Here is a 22673-nt window from a genome sequence, read left to right as displayed (position 1 = left end):
CAATCAGAATGTTATTTGTTTTGTAACAAATACTTGTTGAACTCACTATGCAAATGTAAGGTAGGAATTGCAGTGGCATACAATCTAGTACTCCATGAAGAAAAACACGTATCTTCAAAGTGGCTGTGGCATATTCGTTTTATTTTAAAAACTGTACTGGGATTCATTTTATCTAATTCAGGATTTTTAATAACGCTAAGCCACTTCCTGAATCGTATAATGTCTTTATCAGGATTTGGAAAAGTATGCTTAATTTTTGAGTTATAGATACATTGTACGATACAGCATTTATTGTGAAAAACCATATTTTATTATTTAATGTGCAAAATACTACATGAATGGCAGGAACTTATTCGAGGTTAATAAGAATTAAGAATAACCATTTGTTTGATTTGACGAAAAAACAAACGTGAGTGAAGACGTGAAGAGTTGAAGAGTAGTGACAGGTGACAGTGACACATGAGTGACGCGTCGGCGCCTTTGAAGGAGCCATCTTGTTATCTGTCATCTGAGGCGAAAAGTTACGACCGGACTAGCTCAATGAAAACCAACAGAGCCGGATCGAACGTTTTTACAAAATGAAATTAATAAGAATTTAGAAACAAAATTTATATCCAATCTTTAATATTATTACTTACCTCTAATAGCTCAGTAAATGACCGTATTAGAGTGTATTTTTGAGCGCCAATTTGATAATATCGCCGGCCTCCTTCTAGCGTCTTCGACGCAAAACAGTTTTCTTTTTGTAAAAGTAAAAGTTTTCAACCTAATAGAAATATTAAAAATATTGAAAAATATTCCTAAAAGATATTTAATTAAAAACTTATTGGACCATTTTCCTGGTAACACCTCCATGGCTTCTAAAAATTGCAAGCCAGATGGATGCTGAAGCGAAGAAGACAAGAGGGCATTCAAAAACTTACAATTCACGACCCCGTCTATTCAACTGGTAAATTCCAACGGAAATTTTTTGAATTCCCTCTTGTCTTCTTCGCTTCAGCATCCATCTGGCTAGCAATTTTTAGAAGCCATGGAGGTGTTACTAGGAAAATGGTCCAATAAGTTTTCAATTAAATATCTTTTAGGAATATTTTTAATATTTTTAGTATTTCTATTAGGTTGAAAACTTTTACTTTTACTTCCAGTTGCCAGATGTCGCTAGACACCTACTCTCTCTAGATAAGCTCTCGGAGTTTCGTCACTTGGGGCAGAGAGCAGCAAACCTACGCCTCTCTGATGATGACTCCAATTAGAGTCGAAAATCGTCGATTTAGAGTGCTGGTTTGTGCTCTCTGTTCTAAGTGAAGAATAAGACGGTTTTGTCTTCGTATTGCAACTGAATAAAAATGGTATACCTACATTTTTATTTCAGTTTTCGTTTTGATTTTCTAAAAATATGGTTGTCAGGAATGTTATCCTTTTTCCAATCACCCATTCAATTGAAAATTTGTTTACTTCTAGATATAATTTAATTTCCAAAAATAGAGTTTTTTCATAAAATTTGAAATTTTGTTCTGGTAAGTACAAAAGCAAACTTTATTAGATAAAATATTTTTTCTTTCTTTAGTTGGGCATAAGTAATCAAAATCAGACTCAAAATTCATGTTGACCTGTGTAATCCATCAAATAAACTACTAATCACCTTTAACAGCGTATGTATGGTCAGGTGAACTGCTTTCCAATGTTGGGAAAATGGTAGGAATTGCACCAGCCCATAACTTATTACTATGTCCATCAATAAAGCACTTTTCCTCAAAGTGCATTCCACAAATCCGATAACTCTTACAAAACCTGGGGAACCTCTCTATTATGTCTTCACGACCACAAGCTCTTGCCCAAGCTGTAGCACTGTAACAAACCAAAATAAATGCTTAAGGCCGCTGCGCACCTTCAGTTTTAACTGCACAGTTTCAACTGAACAGTCGAACTGTTCAGTTAAAACTGACATCCATATGGTCTACACAGGTTCAGTTTTATCAGTTGAAATAATTTTTCGGTTGAAGTCACACGTTACCAGCAGAGTCACCATGGTTTCATCGGATGATGCTGTAGCAATTATTGTAGTATGGTATAACTAGACCCAAACCCAGACATCCAAAGTGAAAGTTATCCTCCAACACCAAATTAATCTATGTGGTGCACATAATGTTCAGAAAAAAGTCACACCATTTTGAGCGTCGGGTTTGGAGGGCTGGGGGGAGAGGAGAGAAAATGGGTAAATTAGTAGTCTTTTACGTTTTTCGTCAATATTTCTCAAACTATGCGGTTTAGCATGAACAACCTTCTATACAAAAATGTTCTACATTAAATTTGAAATAAAAAATGACCTATCTATGCATAATCCTTCTAAAATGAACGGTTCCAAAGTTACAGAGGTTAATTGGTCCAAAAGAAGGCCTAACCCAAACATCCAAAGTAAAAGTTTTTCCTCCAACATCAAATTGTTCTATAATATGGTCTACATATTGTTCAGTAAAAAGTTACACCATGTGTAACATGGGGAGATCGAAAAGCATCCATGTGTCATGTTATTTATTTGGACGATCGAGAGACCCAATAGAATATAATTATAATATACAGAATATTCCTGTTAACTGGGTTACTGAAATTCGCGATTTGGGAGTTAACTTAGACTGTAAACTTTTATTTGAATCACATTATACGTCAACAATTTCCAAATCTTTACAAATGCTTGGTTTTATAAAAAGATGCACTAGAGACTTTCAGAATATTGAAGCAATTAAACTACTATATTGTTAGACCTCATCTAGAGTATTGTTCTTGTGTATGGTCTCCATCTTATATTTACATATCAAAAATCGAGACAGTCCAACACAAGTTCTTGAAATATGTAGCATATAAACTGGGTATACATTTTGACTTAAATCAAGTAAATTATCATCAAAGTGAAACCCAACTTGGCATTTTCTCATTGCGAAACCGACGAATAATTAAAGATGCAAAGATGCTTTATGGGATGGTTAATTCAACAGTTTTGTGTCCTCAGCTACTTGAGCAGGTTGGTCTCCATGTACCTCTCCGCAAAACACAATTAAACCGAACTTTCTATGTTCCTATTCACTGAACCAACTATGCTTATAATAACTTTTTATCTCGAGCACTAAGATGGGCAAATATTCACCCTGATCTAGATTTTTTTGCACCGAAAGCTGAATTCATTTCTGGCCCCAGGCGTATGTTTATTTGAGTAGTTGTGGAATAGATAGTCATTGTTGTGATATGTAAATCTGTTTGTGATATTTATATTTTATTGTATTATTATAACTATTTTATTATATTTTAATAATTATTGACACATGGTTGATTTTATAACAATTATGTATAGGACCTTTTTTTTTAAATTTTATGTAGAACATTTTTGTATAGAACATTTTACGCTAAAGCATAGTTTTAGAAATATTGAAGAAAAACGTAAAAAAACTACTAATTTACCGACTTCTCCGCCATCTCCCCCACAAACCGGACGCTCAAAATGGTGTAACTTTTTACTGAACAATATGTGGACCATATAGAACAATTTGGTGTTGGAGGAAAACTTTCACTTTGGATGTCTGGGTTATGCCATCTTTTGGATCATCTATTGGTCTATTATGCATTTTGTGAAAGAGAAAACAAAAAAGAAAAAAAAAAAGAAAAAAAAGTGGTGTAAACATTGGTTATTAAAAATAAAACAATATTCGCATGATAATTTACTGAAAGAGCTCAGAATTACTCCAGCAAACTATTTAAGAATTGATGAAAACTGTAAAATAAGTGAAAATTGTTATATGTTAATAACTTTTATTAAAAATAACGCAGAGCTTTGGTGTTTTATCCAAAGTTGGATACTGGGTACTTAACAAACCCTCAAAATTTGAGAGTGATCCATTAATTATTCTAATAGTTGTTTTATATGTTTATCCCAGAGATCTTATTTTTGCAATAACATAATGGTAGGAGAGCCCAAGCGGGGATTTTTGCAGTTACTCGAGCGCGTCAGATTATCATTTGGGGAGAAACGGGGTACCCTGCAGATGCACCTCTAGTATATATTGGCTCTTAGCACAGGGGCGTTCGTTCAGAGAGGCCCGAAAAAAAATCTATCCTTAAAAATACTCGAAATTGTCAGATTAAGATAAGGTAAGTTAAATACATGCAAAAGAGTGTATATTTCAAAAATCTGACGATTTGAGCGGAAATGGGTGAGTCAAAAACTTTCACAAAAAAAAGCGAATATTTTGAGAAATGAATATCAGATCAAAAAACTAGAAACTATGTGTTCAATATTTTTTAAAAATCTATTGAAAGATACCAAACACAACCCCCCACAACCCGGAGGTGGGGATTTTAAAATCTTAAATAGAAGCCCCATTTTTTATTGCAGATTTGGATTATTTGCGTAAAAATAAGCAACTTTTATTCACAACATTTTTTTTTGAATTGAAAGATGGCGCTATAATCGAAAAAAACGATTGTTGGAAATGGAAAATTAAATTAAAAAATGTAAAGTCCCCACTAAAATGGAAACTTTTACTTAACTTTTTTTGGTTTTAGGACCTAATAATCACAACCCAATAGGTCCCCAAAGTAGGAGACTTTTACTAGCAATATGTATTAAAAAAGTATAAAAAATTATTTATTATAGTCACAAATCCTAATGCCAAATTTTTGAAATGTCGTAGTTTATAAACATTTAGAAGAACTTTAAAAATATTGTCTGTAGAAAAATCTTTTTTCATAGGTATTCGAAAAGCTGGTATTTTACACGAAAACTACACAATTTTTGCTACACACCTTCAGTTTGAACTAGACAGTTAACAGAACAGTTTTATCCAATGGAATTTTAATTCATTTGTTACTTGAACTGTACAGTGTTCAGTTTTGCCTACACACATAGGTTTTAATTGAACAGTTCAACTGTTCAGCTGAAACTGTGCAGATAAAACTAAAAGTGTGTAGCAGCCTTTAGATAAAACTGTGCAGTTCAAACAGACGGTGTGTAGCAAAAACTGTGTAGTTTTCGTGTAAAATACCAGCTTTTTAAATATGCAAAAAGATTTTTCTACTGACAATATTTTAAAAGTTATTCTAAATGTTTATAAACTACAAAATTTCAAAAATTTGGCATTAGGATTTGTGACTACGTATAATAAATAATTTTTTATATTTTTTTAACACATATTGATAGTAAAACTCTTCTAGTTTCATTTGTGATCTGCAGAATTGCCCTATCTTCATTATTTTCTGTCTATCTTATGTTATTGGAAAAATAAGGTCTCTGGGATAAACATATAAAATAACTTTTAAAATAATTAATGGATCGCCTTCAAATTTTGAGGGTTTGCCAGTAACCAACTTTGGGTGAAACATCAAAGTTCTGCATTACTTTTAATAAAAGATATTAACATATAACAATTTTCACTTATTTTGCAGTTTTCATCCATTCTTAAATAGTTTTATAGTCTTTTGGAGTAATTCTGAGCTGTTTCAGTAAATTATCATGCGACTATTGTTTTCTTTTTAATAACCAATGTTTATACATTTTTTTTCTTTTTTGTTTTATCTTTCCCAAAATGCATAATAGGCTAATAATAGCTACAGCATCATTGGAAGAAACCATGATGACTCTGCTGGTATAGTCGGTTCGCTAAAGTCAGACACAACTGGCTAGTGATTTTAGTAGGTAATTTTTTTGGTTTTTGCCAATTTTGCCAAAATTGGCCAAATTACTAACTATTTAGTAATTTGCAGTGGCGACGCGTGACTTTTTCTGAAGTGTTACCAAAACCAGATGCAAAAAATCTTATTTAAAAAAATGAAGATATGGCTAAATGTATATATATACACTCACCGGCACAAAATTCCGCCACCCAAAATTTTTGATTAAGTTTGACAATATGTAACTTTATTATTTGTACTTCGATTTCAAAAGATTCTTGCACGAGTTTGTAGGTACATGTATTGATGTCAATTGCTATTATTCCGGTAACAAAAAATTTTTGCTTAGATGGCATTATACGGGGGTGAATGTACGCGTTGTTTTTTCTCCTAACTTTAAAAAATTCTGTGGAAAAATTGGAGGGCTGATTTTGTTTCATACTCCTTTTGTATTATCCTGGAGGTATCACTAAGGTCTTGTTTTTTGAATTATCTGAACATCTCTTTTCTTGTAAGAGCTGTAATTAAAAACACTGCTTTGAAGGTTTATTTAATTAAAAATATCAAACGCACTAAAATTAACAAAACAAAACAAATTTAGCAACAAAACAAAATAATTCAATAGCGGTTATGTCCACCTCTTGCAGCAACGACTGCTCGCAATCTGTTTAGCATCTAATAAAGATGTGTTTTCCTTGCATGGGGAATAGCCTGATATTCCTCTACCAGGGCCATAACTGTACCAAATTTTCTGGAGGCCTAGGATGACGGCAAATAGCTTTTTTATTCATCCCATAAATGCTCAATATGATTGAGATCTGGGCTGCATGCGGGCCATTCTAATCTTATCAATCCAACCTCAATCGTATGAGCCAATCAGTGTTTTTATTTACAAAAAATGGTACAGCTCTTACAAGAAAAAAGATATTCGGATAATTCAAAAAACAAAATTTTGGTGATGCCTCCGGGAAAATATGACAGGACTATGAAACAAAATCAGCTATTCCATTTTTCCACAGAATTTTTTAAAATTAGGAGAAAATACAACGCTTCCTTTGATCCCTGTACAGTGACATGCAAGCCAAATTTTTTGTTACCGGAATAATACCAAACAATATGAATACATCTACCTACAAACTGGTGTAAGAATCTTGAAAATCGGAGCACAAATAATAAAGGTATAAATTGTCAAACTTATTCAAAAATTTTTCATGGTGGAATTTTGTGCCGGTGAGTGTAGCTTCAATAATATCATTTTGTATATCACTTGAAACTCTCGAAAAAACAGATGTTTCTAGATGTTGACAAAATGTTTGATCTTTTGTGGCAATTAATGTTAACAATTCCCTGTAATTGCCTGGATTGTCAGAGTCGTCGCACTCAAAATGACCACGAAACGCTAGTTCTTGTTTGGCCCAAAAACATGCAGTATCTATTATAAGTGTGCTAAGAATATACCTATCTATTTTTTTTAACAAACTCATTATGTTTAGCAATATTTGCTTTAAAAGCTTGGTTAAAAGAACTTTTGATTTTTGTTTTGCCAAACTGAATCAAATTGGGTATATATCTTACATGTAGGTAACGGAGAAATTTTATGTCTCCTTTTTAAAAAGCTAACACTATTTAAATCGTGAACCTAGTCCACCCATTTTTCTGTAGAAACCAGAAGACATGGCCAACAATACAGTATATTTTTCTTGCAACCATAATATAACCAAGGATTTTCACTGTACCAACTAAATTTAAAATATCGAACTACTTTTGTTGATTCCTTTTTTAAATTGTTTAAAATAGGTCTTTCATTTTTAATCTCATTTTTTTCTTCAAAATTATACAAGGAGAATTACTTTTTAACCAGTTGATCGATTAAGAAGTGACACTCATCCACGGTTAACTGCAAGCACACTTTTTATAGGTACTGTCACCAATTTTTAGGACCAATAGGTGGCAAGAAAAGATAATGGTGAACTTGATATTTCTATTAAATATATCCGTGGTATGCCAACAATTGTAAAAAAAAGCACCAAAAAACTGAAACGTTCTCCTTTATTACTTTATTACCAGAATGTTGGTGGGATCCGTACAAAGCTAGTTGAGCTACGTAACGCTATTGCACATTGTGTATATGATGTTATTATTTTGGTCGAGACATGGTTGACAGATAATTTTACTGATCATGAGCTTTGTTTCAACAATTATAGTGTTTTCAGAGCTGATAGAAACTTAAATACTAGTTCAAAGAATAGAGGTGGTGGAGTTTTAATTTTAGTTAATAGTAAGTTTAAATCTACGCATCTTACCACTCACTTTATTAATGTTGAACATCTGTTTGTTTCTTTGTCAAGCCATAACGAAACTGTTATTATTGGAGCTGTTTACATTCTACCATCATCAAATCAGGATATTTATGTGGATCATTGCTCTGCAGTAGAGTTTATTGTTGAAAACAACCCTAATAGTAGCTTATATCTTTTTGGAAACTATAATCTTCCACATGCAACTTGGAATTATTCTACTGAGGATGGTCTTTCTGTCTCTTGCCCTGCAGAATATCCTGCATTAACGGTTTGTGAAAGTTTTTCATATTTGAATTTAAGGCAGGCCAATGTAGTTGCAAATCAGCATGGAGTATTACTTGACTTATGTTTTTGTAATGATGATGCTCTGGAATCAATTACTGTTGACACAGCGGTGGACACTTTATTGTCAAACAATTACCACCATGTTGCACTTTCATGTGAATTAACTGTTAGTGATATTAATCCTTTGTCTTGCGATATTCTGTATTATGATTTTAAGAATGCTGATTATATAGCTTTAAATGATTATTTTGCTCCAATTAATTGGGAGTATTTTTTAGCTAATGAGAACATGTTATGATAATTATATTTCTAGTACTGATCTGAAGGTTAGTGAAAATACAAAATACTTCTGGAATCACATTAACTCATTGAAACAAGATCACGGTATCCCCAATAAAATGCATTATAATGGTACAATTGCTGAAAGTGGTACAGACATTAGTAATTTATTTGCTACTCATTTCTCTAGTGTTTATAAAAGTGATAATATAGATGTGTCAAATATGCAATACGATATTTTTAGGCAGCCTGACATTCCATTTATACAATTTTCCCTAAGCGAAGTTTATGAAGGAATTAGCTCTTTAAAAGGTAAACTGGTTAGTGGTCCGGATGGTATCCCTGCCTATTTTTTGATAAATTGTAAATGTAGTCTTTCCAAACCACTAAATTATTTATTTAATTCTTCGTTAAAATTACAACAATTTCCTGTTAAATGGCGGGATAGTTTTATTACCCCTGTATTCAAAATGGTCTGAAAAATGATATTGCTAATTATCATCCCATAGTATTACTTTCTGCAATACCTAAATTATTTGAACTGTTGTTATATAAACCCTTGTCATGGAATTGTAAAAATATTCTGATCGAACAACAGCACGGTTTTACAAGTGGTAAGTCTACCAACACAAACTTACTGCTTTATCAACATTGTATCACTTCTGCCTTTGAAAAGAGGTGCCAAGTTGATTCGATTTACACTGACTTTTCGAAGGCATTTGATACAGTGAACCACGATTTACTCTTACAAAAACTCATTAAAATCGGATTTCCAGACTATTTAGTGAATTGGTTGGATGCAGGATTCAGTATGTGAAAATAAAAAATTTTACTTCGATTCCTATAAACGCAAGTTCTGGCGTCCCACAGGGATCACATTTGGGACCCTTACTATTTAATATTTTCATTAACGATGTAGCTTCATGTTTTAAATATTGTAAGTTTTTATTATTTGCTGATGACCTGAAATTATTTATGGAAATTTCTGAATTATCTGACTGTTTCAAGTTACAAGATGATTTAAATTGCTTTATTAATTGGGCTACCAATAATGCCATGTCTTTAAATCCACGCAAATGTTTTACAATAACTTTCTCAAGATCAACAAATCCTGTAAATTTTGTTTATAATATTAATTCTGTTCCTTTAGAGAAAATTAGGGAAATCAAGGATCTAGGAGTAATTTTTGACAGTTCTTTGACATTTGTCTCACACTTAAGATCTATTACTAGTAGAGCTTTGAAAACTTTAGGATTTATAACTAGAAACTAGAGAATTTTCTGTTTCTACATTCAGGACTTTGTATTTATCTTTAGTACGCAGCATCCTATTGTATGTTTCACCAGTGTGGTCACCTCATTATCGATCACATATTTTATCTTTGGAAGCAGTCCAGAATAGGTTTTTGAGAACTTGTCGGTGGAGATTACATATGCCTCAATTTTCTTCTTATCAGAGAATAAATAATCATTTAAAGTTGTTGTCTATTGAAAAAACTTTAATTATTAATGATCTTTTATTTCTTCATAAAATCTTGGAGGGTAATATAACTTGCCCGGATTTGTTGGAGCTAATCAACTTTAAATTAAACACTGTAAATATTAGAGATAAACCATTATTCTCAATTAGTTTTCATTATACCAACTACGGATATAATAGTCCTATACCTAGATTTCATAGACTGGGTAATGAAATTAATAAAACTACAGATCTGCTGGGAGTTAGTCAAACCAGGTTTAAGAACCAACTGAGGAAGTATTTAATGTAATATGTTGTGATATATTTATTTGTTAGGAACCAACTGAGGGAGTATTTGTGTAATTTATGTAATTTTTGTATTTTATATATTTTAAGTATTTTATGTAGGTAATACCTATGTTATTATGATATATTTACTTGTTAGTAGGTTAGTGTTAAAAATGTTTATATATCTTTATATTGTAAAAAGGAGATTTTCCGTTAAATAAATAAATAAATTTTAAATGTGGTAACAGCACTACTGATACACAGCGCAGTTATGCCGTCGCTTCTTCAAAATTTCCAGTCACTAACTGGTCCCGAGCGCCAGCGTGGGTATATAACCAGTGTAACCAGAAATGATTCTGGTAACAGAGTATAATAAAGTGCAACTGAGTCACAAGCTCGCCAATATTTTCGTGTCTACGAGTAGTTGGCTATTTACTGAGTTAGGTACTATTAATTACCACATAATATAATAATATACTTCTATTGTTAAAAATATTGGTAAATAGAATTATTCATCGTCATAAAATATTTATTTGCAAGATTTTTAACTGTTACCAATGGTAACAGTGGTTACATGGACGCTTCGCCAGTGGTAATTTGGTTTTTGCCAATTTTGTGGCAAAATTACTTACTAAAATCACTAGCCAGCCAGTTGTGTCTGAGTTTAGCAAACCAACTATACAGTGTGACTTCAACCGAAAAATTATTCAACTGATAAAACTGAACGTGTGTAGACTATATGAGGCACTCAGAGCAACAGTGGCCTAACCCCACAAACGAAGTTTTGAGCTAAATGCATTCAAATATTTACATTCGTATTTCCATTATGCGTACTGGATATTACTACAAATTATGTAGCTCCATTTAGCCAAATATAGGGATAGGTTGTGTAGACCCTTGTTAATTTAATGTTGCTGCTTTTATTGATATAATTATCTAAAAATGTCCAATTTGTGGGTTAGGCCACTGTTGCTCCGATCGCCTCATATGGATCATGGATGTCAGTATTAACTGAACAGTTCGACTGTTCAGTTGAAACTGTGCAGTTAAAACTGAAGATGTGTAGCGGCATCAATGGAATTTCAATTCATTTGTCAGTTGAACTGAACAGTTTTCAGTTTTGCCTACACACATAGGTTTTAACTGAACAGTGTGACTGTTCAGTAGAAACTGTGCAGTTAAAACTGAAGGTGTGAAGTGGCCTTTAGCTACATAAGGGAACTTACAAGTATTAAGTAACGTGATTTTTAATCCCCTCGCTACGTAACGCACTGTAATGGGCATTTAACTATTGTGTAACGCAATTTTTGAAGATTTTTGCCCCCCCCCCCAAGCAATGTTACGTAATACTTGGCCCCTAAGAACTAACTGTGGGAGTTCCATAGAATAGTAATTATTGTTTGGAATAACCTAAATTAGAAAACATTTTCCAGGCTAAAACATTGGAATTATACTAAATTTTCAATCAAGATGCAGTTTAAATAAACAAACGATAGGTTAAATGCTACTAGAAGCGCTCTCGAAAAATAATTTACAATGTATACAGTAGGAACAATGAAAGAATACCCATGAACGAACATATAAAACATGCTGTATTTTCCTGTCACTGTGTCACACAAAAAATTGGCCAGCGCAAGTACATGTAATAATTATTATTTACATGTAATTGCGCTGGGCAATTTTCTTTGTGACACGTTGACAGGAAAATACAGTGTGTTTTATATGTTCGTTCATGGGTATTCTTTCATTTTTCCGACTGCATACATTGTAGTACCAGTACCTAAATCCCAAATCATGATTTCCATTTATACATTCTAAATTATGATTCGGGAGTGCTCCTAGTAGCATTTAACATGTCTTGGTTTGTTTATTTCTACTGCATCTTGATTGTAAATTTAGTATAGTTCCAAAAACAGCTATGAAATGTACAAGAAAAGTTATGGCAGCATATTCAAATGGCAGCAACTTTTCTGTATTGTAGATTAGTCTGTTTTTTTTGTAATAGGTACACGGAAAAGAACTTACCTTCTGACATCCCTAGGAAACGTAAAAAATGAGTCGCCTGTTATGGACCGTTTATTTTTACAGTGCTTTACAATACAAGCACGTCCAGCCATGTTGAATGGCAATATTTAGAACCAAAAACCAAATAAATTCGAAAAATGCCCGAAAAATACGGAACTATTAAAAACAGTTCATCACAAACACAACACACAACACAAACCCACCCCTTCCCAGTGTTCCCAGATGACTTTTTTGAGGATCAGGAGGTGTCGCCACGAACGATCAGGAGATTTCAGGAGACTCGCTCGCCTCACAAATTGGTAGAATTCTGTAGTTTCAGTCTTTACGTTTATAGATTGGCAACTAGATGTCGCCACGAAAAATCAGTAGAATCAGTTGGTGGAGTATTTTTACGTTTATAGGTAGGCATGCAACTCTATAAAATCTGTAAGGGACGGCTGTGGCAACGCTAGATGGCGGCTAAAGCATAAAAATAAAAAAAAATGAAATAGGATAAAATTCTGAAAAATTCAAACTCCATACAAAACCGTTCTTGAATCGTTACGAGCATGCGCAATGACGAATAATGCTGCGCAGTAACACATTTTTCGTTACTGCGCATCCTCGCAATCATTCAAGAACGGTTTTGTATCGAGTTGGAACAAAACCAGATGATTTTCATAATTCCATCACTTCATCAGGAGGTTTAAGGACGCCATCAGTAGATCAGTAGGCGAGGGTCGCCATCAGTAGGTCTCCTGAAATTTCAGGAGGTCTGAGAACACTGCCCCTTCCCCTCATCTATGAACACAACGTAACGGTTCGGCGGCGGGTTCGGTTTCGGTTACATACTTCTAGTTCGGTCGTTCGGTAATCGGTAACGTCAACGTCAGGGTTGACAACGACCGATTCGGTTAACGGTTACGTTACGTAACCGTTAACCGTAACCGGCGTAACCTCACATCTCTGAATTTGAATAGGGCATTTCAACATGCTGTCAAAATTAATTCCATCTCACAGCTGGGAGGCACACTTAGTCCTGGGAGGCACACTTGCTGGATACTTGTCAAGGCCATATAGCCTAAAAAAAATTATATAAGAAGAAAAAGTGAGGTTATGTTATTAATTAATTATTAAAATGCAGTACTGCAAGCAAAATACAATTAATTAAATTTAGTTTTATATAATAATTGCATATCATATCAATATTGTGGAGCAACCTTAGGAGAGGTAACGCGCTATCTGTCTTTCAAGCATCTTTCAAGCGAAAGTGAAGCCGATTTTGACCGCGGTCCGCCATTCGTTTGGTGCCCACCTGAGACCTGAGGTTTGACACCACTTGTTTTATTTTTTATTAGTAATTTCTGAGTGAAAACTAGCATATTTTTAACTCTTTAAAATGGTGATGTGTTCGTCTTACGGTTGTAAAAGCAACAGCAGAAGGAAGGAAGTGGGAGTTACATTTCACAGGTAACTAAGTATTTCTGTTATAGGCCTGGATCCCGCGTACCAAAAAAAGTTGATTAATAGCAAGCTGAAAATTTGTTAATAGCTTAACGGTGTCTAGTCGGACAAACTTTGATGTAAGGGAACAATGGAACAGGGGAAGCTTTAATTGTGGGACAGTTTAAAAATTTGGAACGTCAGATTACGAAAACGTCCCATGTATTTTGTCGGACAGAACATCCAATTGATTTGTTACTCTTTCATTAAACTCTCATGTAACATTTGACATGTTCTTCGTGTTCCACTCATTGAAATGCCCAGTTGGTGATAAATAACAGTCTGATTCTTGCATGAAAGTTTAATGAAATGGTAACAAATCGATTGGAAGTTCTGTCCGACAAAATACATGGAACGTTTTCGTAGTCTGACGTTCCAAATTTTTAACCTTTTCCACAGTTAAAACTTCCCCTGTTCCAGTGTTCCCATACATCAAAGTTTGTCTGACTAGACACTGTTAAGCTATTAACAAATTTTCAGCTTGCTATTAATCAACTTTTTTTTGGTACGCATGATCCAGGTCTATTATGTGTGCGTAGATGAAAATTCAATAAATACTCCTTTATTCTTAGATATTGCGTCTTAAATGGTTAATAATTTGAAAATTAACACTTCAATGCACCTTATTATCTACATAATTAAAATTACATGTTTAAGTTATAAAATGCGAAAAATTTACATGTAAAATTAAAAGTCTTCTTCTTCTTCTTATACTTGTTGTAGATCTGTTGATCTGTTAATACTGATGTTGAAGTATTTCTTGAGAGGTAGACTGCTAGCTATCTCTCCATCTTTTTGGTGGTCTCCCTTCTGGACGCTTGCCTGCTGGTTTTCCTTCTAGAGTAATTCTTAGTAGTCTGTGCTCCTCCATTCTTTTTACATGACTGAACCATTCTCTTCGTCTTTGAATGCCCCATCTGACTACATCTTGCACGCCACATTGTTCCCTGATGTTGTTTCGTATTCTATCTCTTCTTGTCTTCCCTGCTATTGCTCCTAGTGTCTTCATTTCAGCTGTTTGTAGCATGCTTTTGGTTTTATTGGTGTCTTCTCTTGATTCAATGCCATAGGTCATAACAGGTCTGATGCAAGTTTTATAAATTCTAACTTTGCTGTCCATTCTCATATATGGGTTATTCCAAACCACATCTCTCAAACATCCGGACAAGACAGCAGCCTTGTTAATTTGTCCTCTTAGGTCTCTGGCTGGGTCATGATATCTTAATAACTCTACACCTAGATATTTGAACTGGTTTAGATGTTCTATGGGTTTCCCCTCTACCACGAGCTAGCATCTAATTGGGTAAAATTAAAAGTAACATAAAGAATCACCATTTTACCATTGGTGTAGGTACGAAATAAATGAATTTATAAAATATAATGTGGCACCTATGAAAATGGAATTACAGTAGAGCGTCGATAATCCGAACCCTAGTAATCCGAACTATCGCTAATCCGAACACAAAAAAAATATAAAATTAAAAAATATGATCGCGGACCGAATTTTTGGATTTAATATGACAATATGGGCAAAATATGACCGCGGATTTTTGTTTTGTTTATGCAGAAATACATACAATATATTTGTTTATTATGCAGGTGTTTTATTCCTTGTAACTAAAACGTATGTACATGTACTATGTTTAAGAGTTTGTATGTATTTTGAACATATGTTCGATAATCCGAACAATTTGATAATCCGAACTACCTCTGTACCAATTAGTTCGGATTATCGACGCTCTACTGTAATACCATTTACTTTTTATATAGGTTTCCAAAAGAAGAAGCAAAAAGAAGTCTATGGATTGAAAATATGAAAAATAAAAACTTTACACCCACAAAAAACTACAGAATCTGCTCGAAACACTTTGAAGATATTTTTTTTTATGAAACTACCACAGGAAAAACTAAATTGTTGGATCAAGCAGTACCAACTCTATTTATTGAGTTGCCAAAAAGTGTGCAGCCAAAAGGAGAACTTCGAAAGGTATTATTAGAAATCATTTTCATATTATTTAAAAAGTAATTTTACATTGAGTCCACAATAAAAAGTATAGATTAAGTACAACTAGTTTGAAGGCACTGCATGTGAACCTTTAAGTTGAAAATGATTGTACAGAACAATTTATAAAATATCATAAATGTTTTAAGGTAATGACATGCAACAATAATTATTTTTTCTAGGACCGTTTAATAGCATTCTCATTATTCACTATTATTGAATAGATAATAACACCCATTACTTTACCCGTTCAGTAATAGTTCAGAGTAATAGTTCAATAATCACGGGTTGAAATTAGGTTGTTGTATGCCACTTTTAATATATTAAATATGTATTAATAATAATAAGTTTAACCCTTTCAGCCCTGAATTATTTTTTTCAAAGGTAAAATTTTTCTGATGCTTTTTTATTCAATGGGACACCTAATTAATACTGAAAATATTTTTTATAAAATTTCTGCCCCCCCCCCCCACTTTTAATTTTACAAATTAGTGGCAACTGCCACCAAGAGGTTATTACGGCATAAATAAATAAAACCATATATAATATTTAACTACAAAAAAAGCATACCTATATAAAAATATATTGTTTTATTGGCATCTTGTATGATAATTTTTGACACAATTTCTGTCTTTTATAATATTCCTGATTCACCACAAAAATTAAAGGCTTTTATACCTGAAGGATTTGGCTTGGCTCTAATATACTGTTTTAGAGAAAATTATCCCTTGAATGTTATAATTGTCTCATCTCTGCAGTTATTTTCTTCAAGCATTGATTTTTCGCAACATTTTTCAAAACTGGTAATTATTTTCCTTACTTTACAAAGATTATTGTTTGTATTATTGTCGGTGTTGACATCTGAGATATGTAAATGATTATGAAAACTTTCAAATCGGTTTCGTGACATACCAATACCGCTAATCAAACGGAATTGTGTCCGGGGAGCCCACTGGCTAAGCGTCCATGTAACCACTGTTACCATTGGTAACAGTTAAAAATCTTGCAATAAATATTTTATGACTGTTATGAAATAAATCCATTTATATTTTTTACCAACAAACATATTTGTTAATAGTAGATACCTAATTCAGTAAATAGCCAACTAGACGCATGAAAATATTGGCGAGATATTATGTGAATCCATTACACGTTATTATATGCTGTTACCAATACTGGCAGTGGTAACGCAGGAGAAACCTCGCTGTCCCTCGGGACTAGCTCGTTTCTGACAATTTTGAAGGAGCGGCGGCTCTGTTAGAGACGGCGCGCGGGCACGCTGTATGCTGTGTATATCAGTATTGTAACCATTTTGAGGATTGGTAACATTAGTTTAGTACCTACAGTTGAGTCCGCGAGTCTTTACCCGTGCGTCATTAATACCTGGCGAGATAAAACACATACTTTTTATCTAGCATCATTCTCTTCCACGCATGAAACTCATGATATGACGTGCTGACGTTTGTTATTAAGTAAAAACACATGTTATTTTTATGAACCATTTAGAGTCAGTGCATTGAAAAGAGATAGGTACAAAAAAGACGATTCGGTTTGTTTTCATATTTTAAGCACAATTTGTTTGACGTTTCTGCTTTGTTTAATTTTATGGCTGTCAGTCAGTTGAATTTTTTGCGGTTTTTGTCGAATTTTTGCGTTTTGAAGTTTCTTTATATTACACAAACAGTTGTTTTCACAACTAATTTTATATTGGGCTTTTAAATTTTAAGGTAAATAATTATATTTTGGCAATTAATATTTAAAACATACAACGTCATTCACACGGTAAAGAAATGACTGTGTTTAGATTTCCGTCAAAGTGAATAAAATAACAAAAATAAAACATGCTATTGAATATGCATATGAAAAAAAAGGCAAGAAAGATTTTTTGTCGTCAATTGAACGAGGAATTCAAAAATGATTTTTAGTTTGACATATCTCAGTGACATACTATTTTTTCCTTCAAAAAATTCAGACCATTACCCTTACGGGCGCCAATGATGAATATAAAATTCTTCTGTTACATGTAAAGGAGATCATTTTAAACATTTCTTGCAGCTTTGCACCTAGTTGAAATGGTATTAGTAATATTTTCTGTTATTGTTCTAGTTTAGTATTATTATATTGGATAGTTCTTGATGATGTATTAAGAAATGAAAAATATGCGCCAAGATGTTTTATTTTTCTGCATAAAAACTGTGCATCATAGGAAAAAAAGGCAAGAAAGGTTTTTTATCATAAATTAGACGTGGAATTTAAAAATAATTTCTAATTCGAAAAATCTCAGTGGCGTACTATTGTTTTCTTTAAAATAATTCAGACCATTGCCCGTAGGCGCGCCAATGAATACAACATTCTTAATTGTATGTCATAAAATTCGTAATAACTACCTCCTAAAACTCACCAAATTTCATTTTCATAACTCAACTGGTGTTAGAGCAATAAATAAATTGGCAGTTTGAAATAAAAATTTCAACACCCCGTATCTCCGAAACTAAGCATTTGCGGACATATGTTTATAGAGCAAACTGGCATTCATTTTTCATGTAGAATTAGCCCTTAAAATTTTTCATACTTATTTACTAACACCCTGTATATTACATTATAGTTATATTACTTACTTACTTAAGCCGTCCTCTTGTACCTTACCGTGTCGAGGTATACTATTATATTATAGTATTTTTACTACAAAAGCGATATTACGTAGGTCAAAATTTTTGACGTAAGAGAACTGTCAAAACATTAGAATGTGACTTTTCATTATTCGCGGTGTGCAAGTACTTGGAAGGGGAAACGAGAAACGACCCTGCGCGAGTCGCGGAGAAATATTGCAACGATCTTAAATAATTCATATTGTCAATTGAAATTGTCAAATTGACGTATATTTCATACCTTCTGTCAATGAAGCAGAAAAATTATATATTGCTCCACAATATTGGTATGATATGCAATTATTATATAAAGGTACATTTAATTAATTTTATTTTGCTTGCAGTACTGCATTTTAATAACTAATTTTATTTACTACATACAATCATCATATAACATAACCTGAATCTTATTTTTTCTTCTTATTATTTTTTTGGACTATGGCCTTGACAATTATCCAGTAACCAGGACTAATATAATTGGCCAATATAATTAAAAGTGCGAATTTTAGTACAGAGCGTAGAAATAGGGGTCGCTTTGCCGAACTTGCACGGTCCCAATTGCCATGTTTATAATAAACATGGCAATAATGAAAAGTCACATTCTAATGTTTTGACAGTTCTCTTACGTCAAAAATTTTGACCTACTTATACTTCGTCTAATTTACTAACCGTTGCACGTCATCCGCGTCATAGCCTGTGACGTCGCATGATACCAACACGAAATATTTAGGCGGTAGGTGTGTTCTTTTTTAGAATCACTTTGCCGAGTACACTGGAATTACAGCCACTAGACATATGTTATTATATACGCGTAGAAATAATATTTGAAGATGTTAACCTAAAGAAATACACAAGAATTTGTTTCATTTCATTTGTATAAATGGATTATAAAGCGTTTTTATGAAGCACATTTTTGTTCGGAACACACTGTAACTGTAATCGAACGAAGGTGACATTTTAGAATAAATTGGTAACATTTATTTGACAGTTGCGGTGATGACACTTCATATTTGTTTATATTCTTTACTTTAAGTATCTGTTTTATTATATTTACTGTTTTTATTATTTACTTTAGTATAAAAACATCCTCTACTATAAAAATATAAATTTCACCTAATTTTATCACGACTTGGAATAATCGAGGTATCTGACAACTTTTTTAGTTGTTATTGTAGACATATACAAAGAAACCTACCGGCTTCATGTCAAGAGTTCGGAGCCGTTTTTTAATTATTAACAATGCAGTTCAAAAACGCTTGCACTGCAAATCTTAAAAGAGTATAAACTTAATTCTTGTTCTCTATTTCTTAAGTGTTTACTTATTTACATTGAATATTAATTTATTTTGTTGTATAATCCACGTTTACAATAATTATGTGATCTATTTGATTTAAAATAGATTCAGGATTTTTTTATACTTTTGCAACTATGTCAACTTAGATCTCTGACGTAGATAATGACGTGTAACGGTAAGTAAACTAGACGGACTGTACGAAATATTTAGGCGGTAGGTGTGTTCTTTTTTAGAATCACTTTGCCGAGTACACTGGAATTACAGCCACTAGACATATGTTATTATATACGCGTAGAAATAATATTTGAAGATGTTAACCTAAAGAAATACACAAGAATTTGTTTCATTTCATTTGTATAAATGGATTATAAAGCGTTTTTATGAAGCACATTTTTGTTCGGAACACACTGTAACTGTAATCGAACGAAGGTGACATTTTAGAATAAATTGGTAACATTTATTTGACAGTTGCGGTGATGACACTTCATATTTGTTTATATTCTTTACTTTAAGTATCTGTTTTATTATATTTACTGTTTTTATTATTTACTTTAGTATAAAAACATCCTCTACTATAAAAATATAAATTTCACCTAATTTTATCACGACTTGGAATAATCGAGGTATCTGACAACTTTTTTAGTTGTTATTGTAGACATATACAAAGAAACCTACCGGCTTCATGTCAAGAGTTCGGAGCCGTTTTTTAATTATTAACAATGCAGTTCAAAAACGCTTGCACTGCAAATCTTAAAAGAGTATAAACTTAATTCTTGTTCTCTATTTCTTAAGTGTTTACTTATTTACATTGAATATTAATTTATTTTGTTGTATAATCCACGTTTACAATAATTATGTGATCTATTTGATTTAAAATAGATTCAGGATTTTTTTATACTTTTGCAACTATGTCAACTTAGATCTCTGACGTAGATAATGACGTGTAACGGTAAGTAAACTAGACGGACTGTACGTAATATCGCTTTTGTAGTAAAAATACTATATTAAATATAAATAGGTACATTATAACTTTATAAAATATGTCCACCGATAATAGCCATTTCCTATTTATTACAATGACGGTAGGTACAAATTTGTGCTTGAAATTTTTCGAAAACGAATAGAATTTGACTTGAATATTTCTGTATACCTATATTATTACAGCCCAATCAAAGAACAATCTGACCCCAAAAAAAGTAAAGAAAGGATGAAAATTTGGGAATAGGTAGATGAAATTGTCTATTATTATAGAAGACAAAGTTTACAATTCTATATCCCCTCCATTTTTGTAAAAATGGATTACCCCCCTCTCTGGGATGAGAGAAAATATGCATTCAAAATAAGTCCGGAATTGGATGAAATGACTAATTCTAAGTAACTTTTGTTCTATAAAGTTTTTTCACCAAGTCAATAATTTTCGAGTTATTTACGAGTGAATATGTTTATTTTTAACAAAAAAAAACATGTTTTCGGAATGTGTTTCGCAAATAACTCAGAAAGTAAGTATTTTGTCGAAAAAGATATTCTTAGCAAAAACATTGCTTATAAAAAGTGAAAAAAATGGTGTATGTATGAAGTCTGTATACTCAGTAGAAACTGAGTTTTAGCTAATGAAAAATAGGTTCTTATTCGTCAAATTCCAAATCTAATATTTCAAGGTGAAGTAACCAAAAAACGGAGCACTTTTCGGGGAAATCTCATTATAATTTTTGTGTTTAAAAAAAGTCTATTCTTATTTTTGTTTTGTTTAAAAAAAACTTCTAACATTAAAAGTAAGTGAGTTACTCTCAACATATTGTTGGTCCCTTTTATATTTTGCTAAAAAGAATCGCAAAAATCACCCCCTAATTAGCATCCCAAATAAAATCAATTGTTACCGCTTCACGAGATACTTTACTTATGCATTGTTTATATAATAGGTATGATCTATAAGTTTCATTGGTTCAAAGTGCTCATTTTTGAAAACATTTGGTTTTAAAGTAAACATTTTTTTTTTAATTTTGAAAAAAATTTCGTTTTTTGTTAAAATAACTTAAAAATTATTAATACAATCGAACCCGCTTATTGGAATAGCGTTCGTGGCAAGCAAAAATATTCCTATAACCGGGATATTCTAATAACCGATCACTGGTGACTAATAGCAGAAATACCTGTACCGAATATACGTATATGTATAATAATAGTACATAATTTACTTTGTATATACTATGTAGGTATGTACATACAAACGTATACAGTATGGTGCAAATGAAAGGAATAAAATCGTTATTTCGTAAACCGGCGACATTAAAGAAAAATCCCGAAACAGGTGGATTTTGATTTTTAGATTATGATATTTTAGCACATATATCACACGCGTGACGTCATCTATCTGGGTGTGATGACGTAATCGATAATTTTTTTTAATGAGAATAGAGGTCGTGTACTAGCTCATTTGAAAGGATATTCAATTCTCTATTCAGTAATGTAAACATTAACATAATTATTTATACAGTGTGTCCAAAAACAATTTTTAAATTAAATTAATTGACAAAAAAAGAAGAATGTATGTAATTTATTTAATACAAAATACTTTTTACTGTTATCAGAAAACAGAAAAAAATGTTTATTTGAAAAATAAACATTGCTTTCCGCTTAAATTCAATGTTCAAGTGAAAAGCAATGTTAATTTTTCGAATAAACATTTTTTTCCTGTTTTCTGACCGTAGTAAATGTATTTTGAATTAAATAAATTACATACATTCTTCTTTTTTTTTTCAATTAATTTAATATAAAAAATTGTTTTTGGACACCCTGTAGGTATAAATAATTATCTTAATGTTTATATTACTAAATAGAGAATTGAATAACCTTTCAAATGAGTTAGCACACGACCCATATTCTCATTAAAAAAATTATCGATTACCTCATCACGCCCAGATGAATTACGCCACTTGTGTGATATAAAAATGCCA

At 32.4% G+C, this 22673-nt stretch overlaps 2 protein-coding genes across 6 annotated transcripts in view; one reads left to right on the top strand and one right to left on the bottom strand.

Annotated features, from left to right (window-relative positions):
* LOC114329750 (zinc finger protein 697) overlaps nt 1–12549 on the bottom strand; it is a 63913-nt gene extending 51364 nt beyond the window's left edge. The window contains exons 1-2 of one of the 4 annotated variants that reach the window (XM_028278946.2): nt 12294–12549; nt 1643–1848 (exon numbers count right to left, since the gene is read on the bottom strand). In XM_028278946.2, coding sequence (XP_028134747.1) covers nt 1643–1848; nt 12294–12385 — 298 coding nt within the window. In that variant the 5' untranslated portion in view covers nt 12386–12549. Of the gene's footprint in view, nt 1–46; nt 423–1642; nt 1849–12293 lie in introns of those variants that run through there. The other 3 variants (XM_028278949.2, XM_028278950.2, XM_028278947.2) reach the window with 3 other exon arrangements.
* Nucleotides 12550–13132: 583 nt separating this feature from the next.
* LOC114332213 (uncharacterized) overlaps nt 13133–22673 on the top strand; it is a 110595-nt gene continuing 101054 nt past the window's right edge. For both annotated transcript variants that reach the window (XM_050642130.1, XM_050642129.1), the window contains exons 1-2: nt 13133–13742; nt 15546–15762. In XM_050642130.1, the coding sequence (XP_050498087.1) occupies nt 13672–13742; nt 15546–15762 (288 nt within the window). In that variant the 5' untranslated portion in view covers nt 13133–13671. The remainder of the gene's footprint in view (nt 13743–15545; nt 15763–22673) is intronic.

The sequence above is a fragment of the Diabrotica virgifera genome, chromosome 1, assembly GCF_917563875.1.
Source record: "Diabrotica virgifera virgifera chromosome 1, PGI_DIABVI_V3a".
Lineage (NCBI taxonomy): Eukaryota > Metazoa > Arthropoda > Insecta > Coleoptera > Chrysomelidae > Diabrotica > Diabrotica virgifera.
The sequence above is the reverse complement of the archived record's forward strand: the minus strand, read 5'-3'. Positions and strand labels throughout refer to the sequence as shown.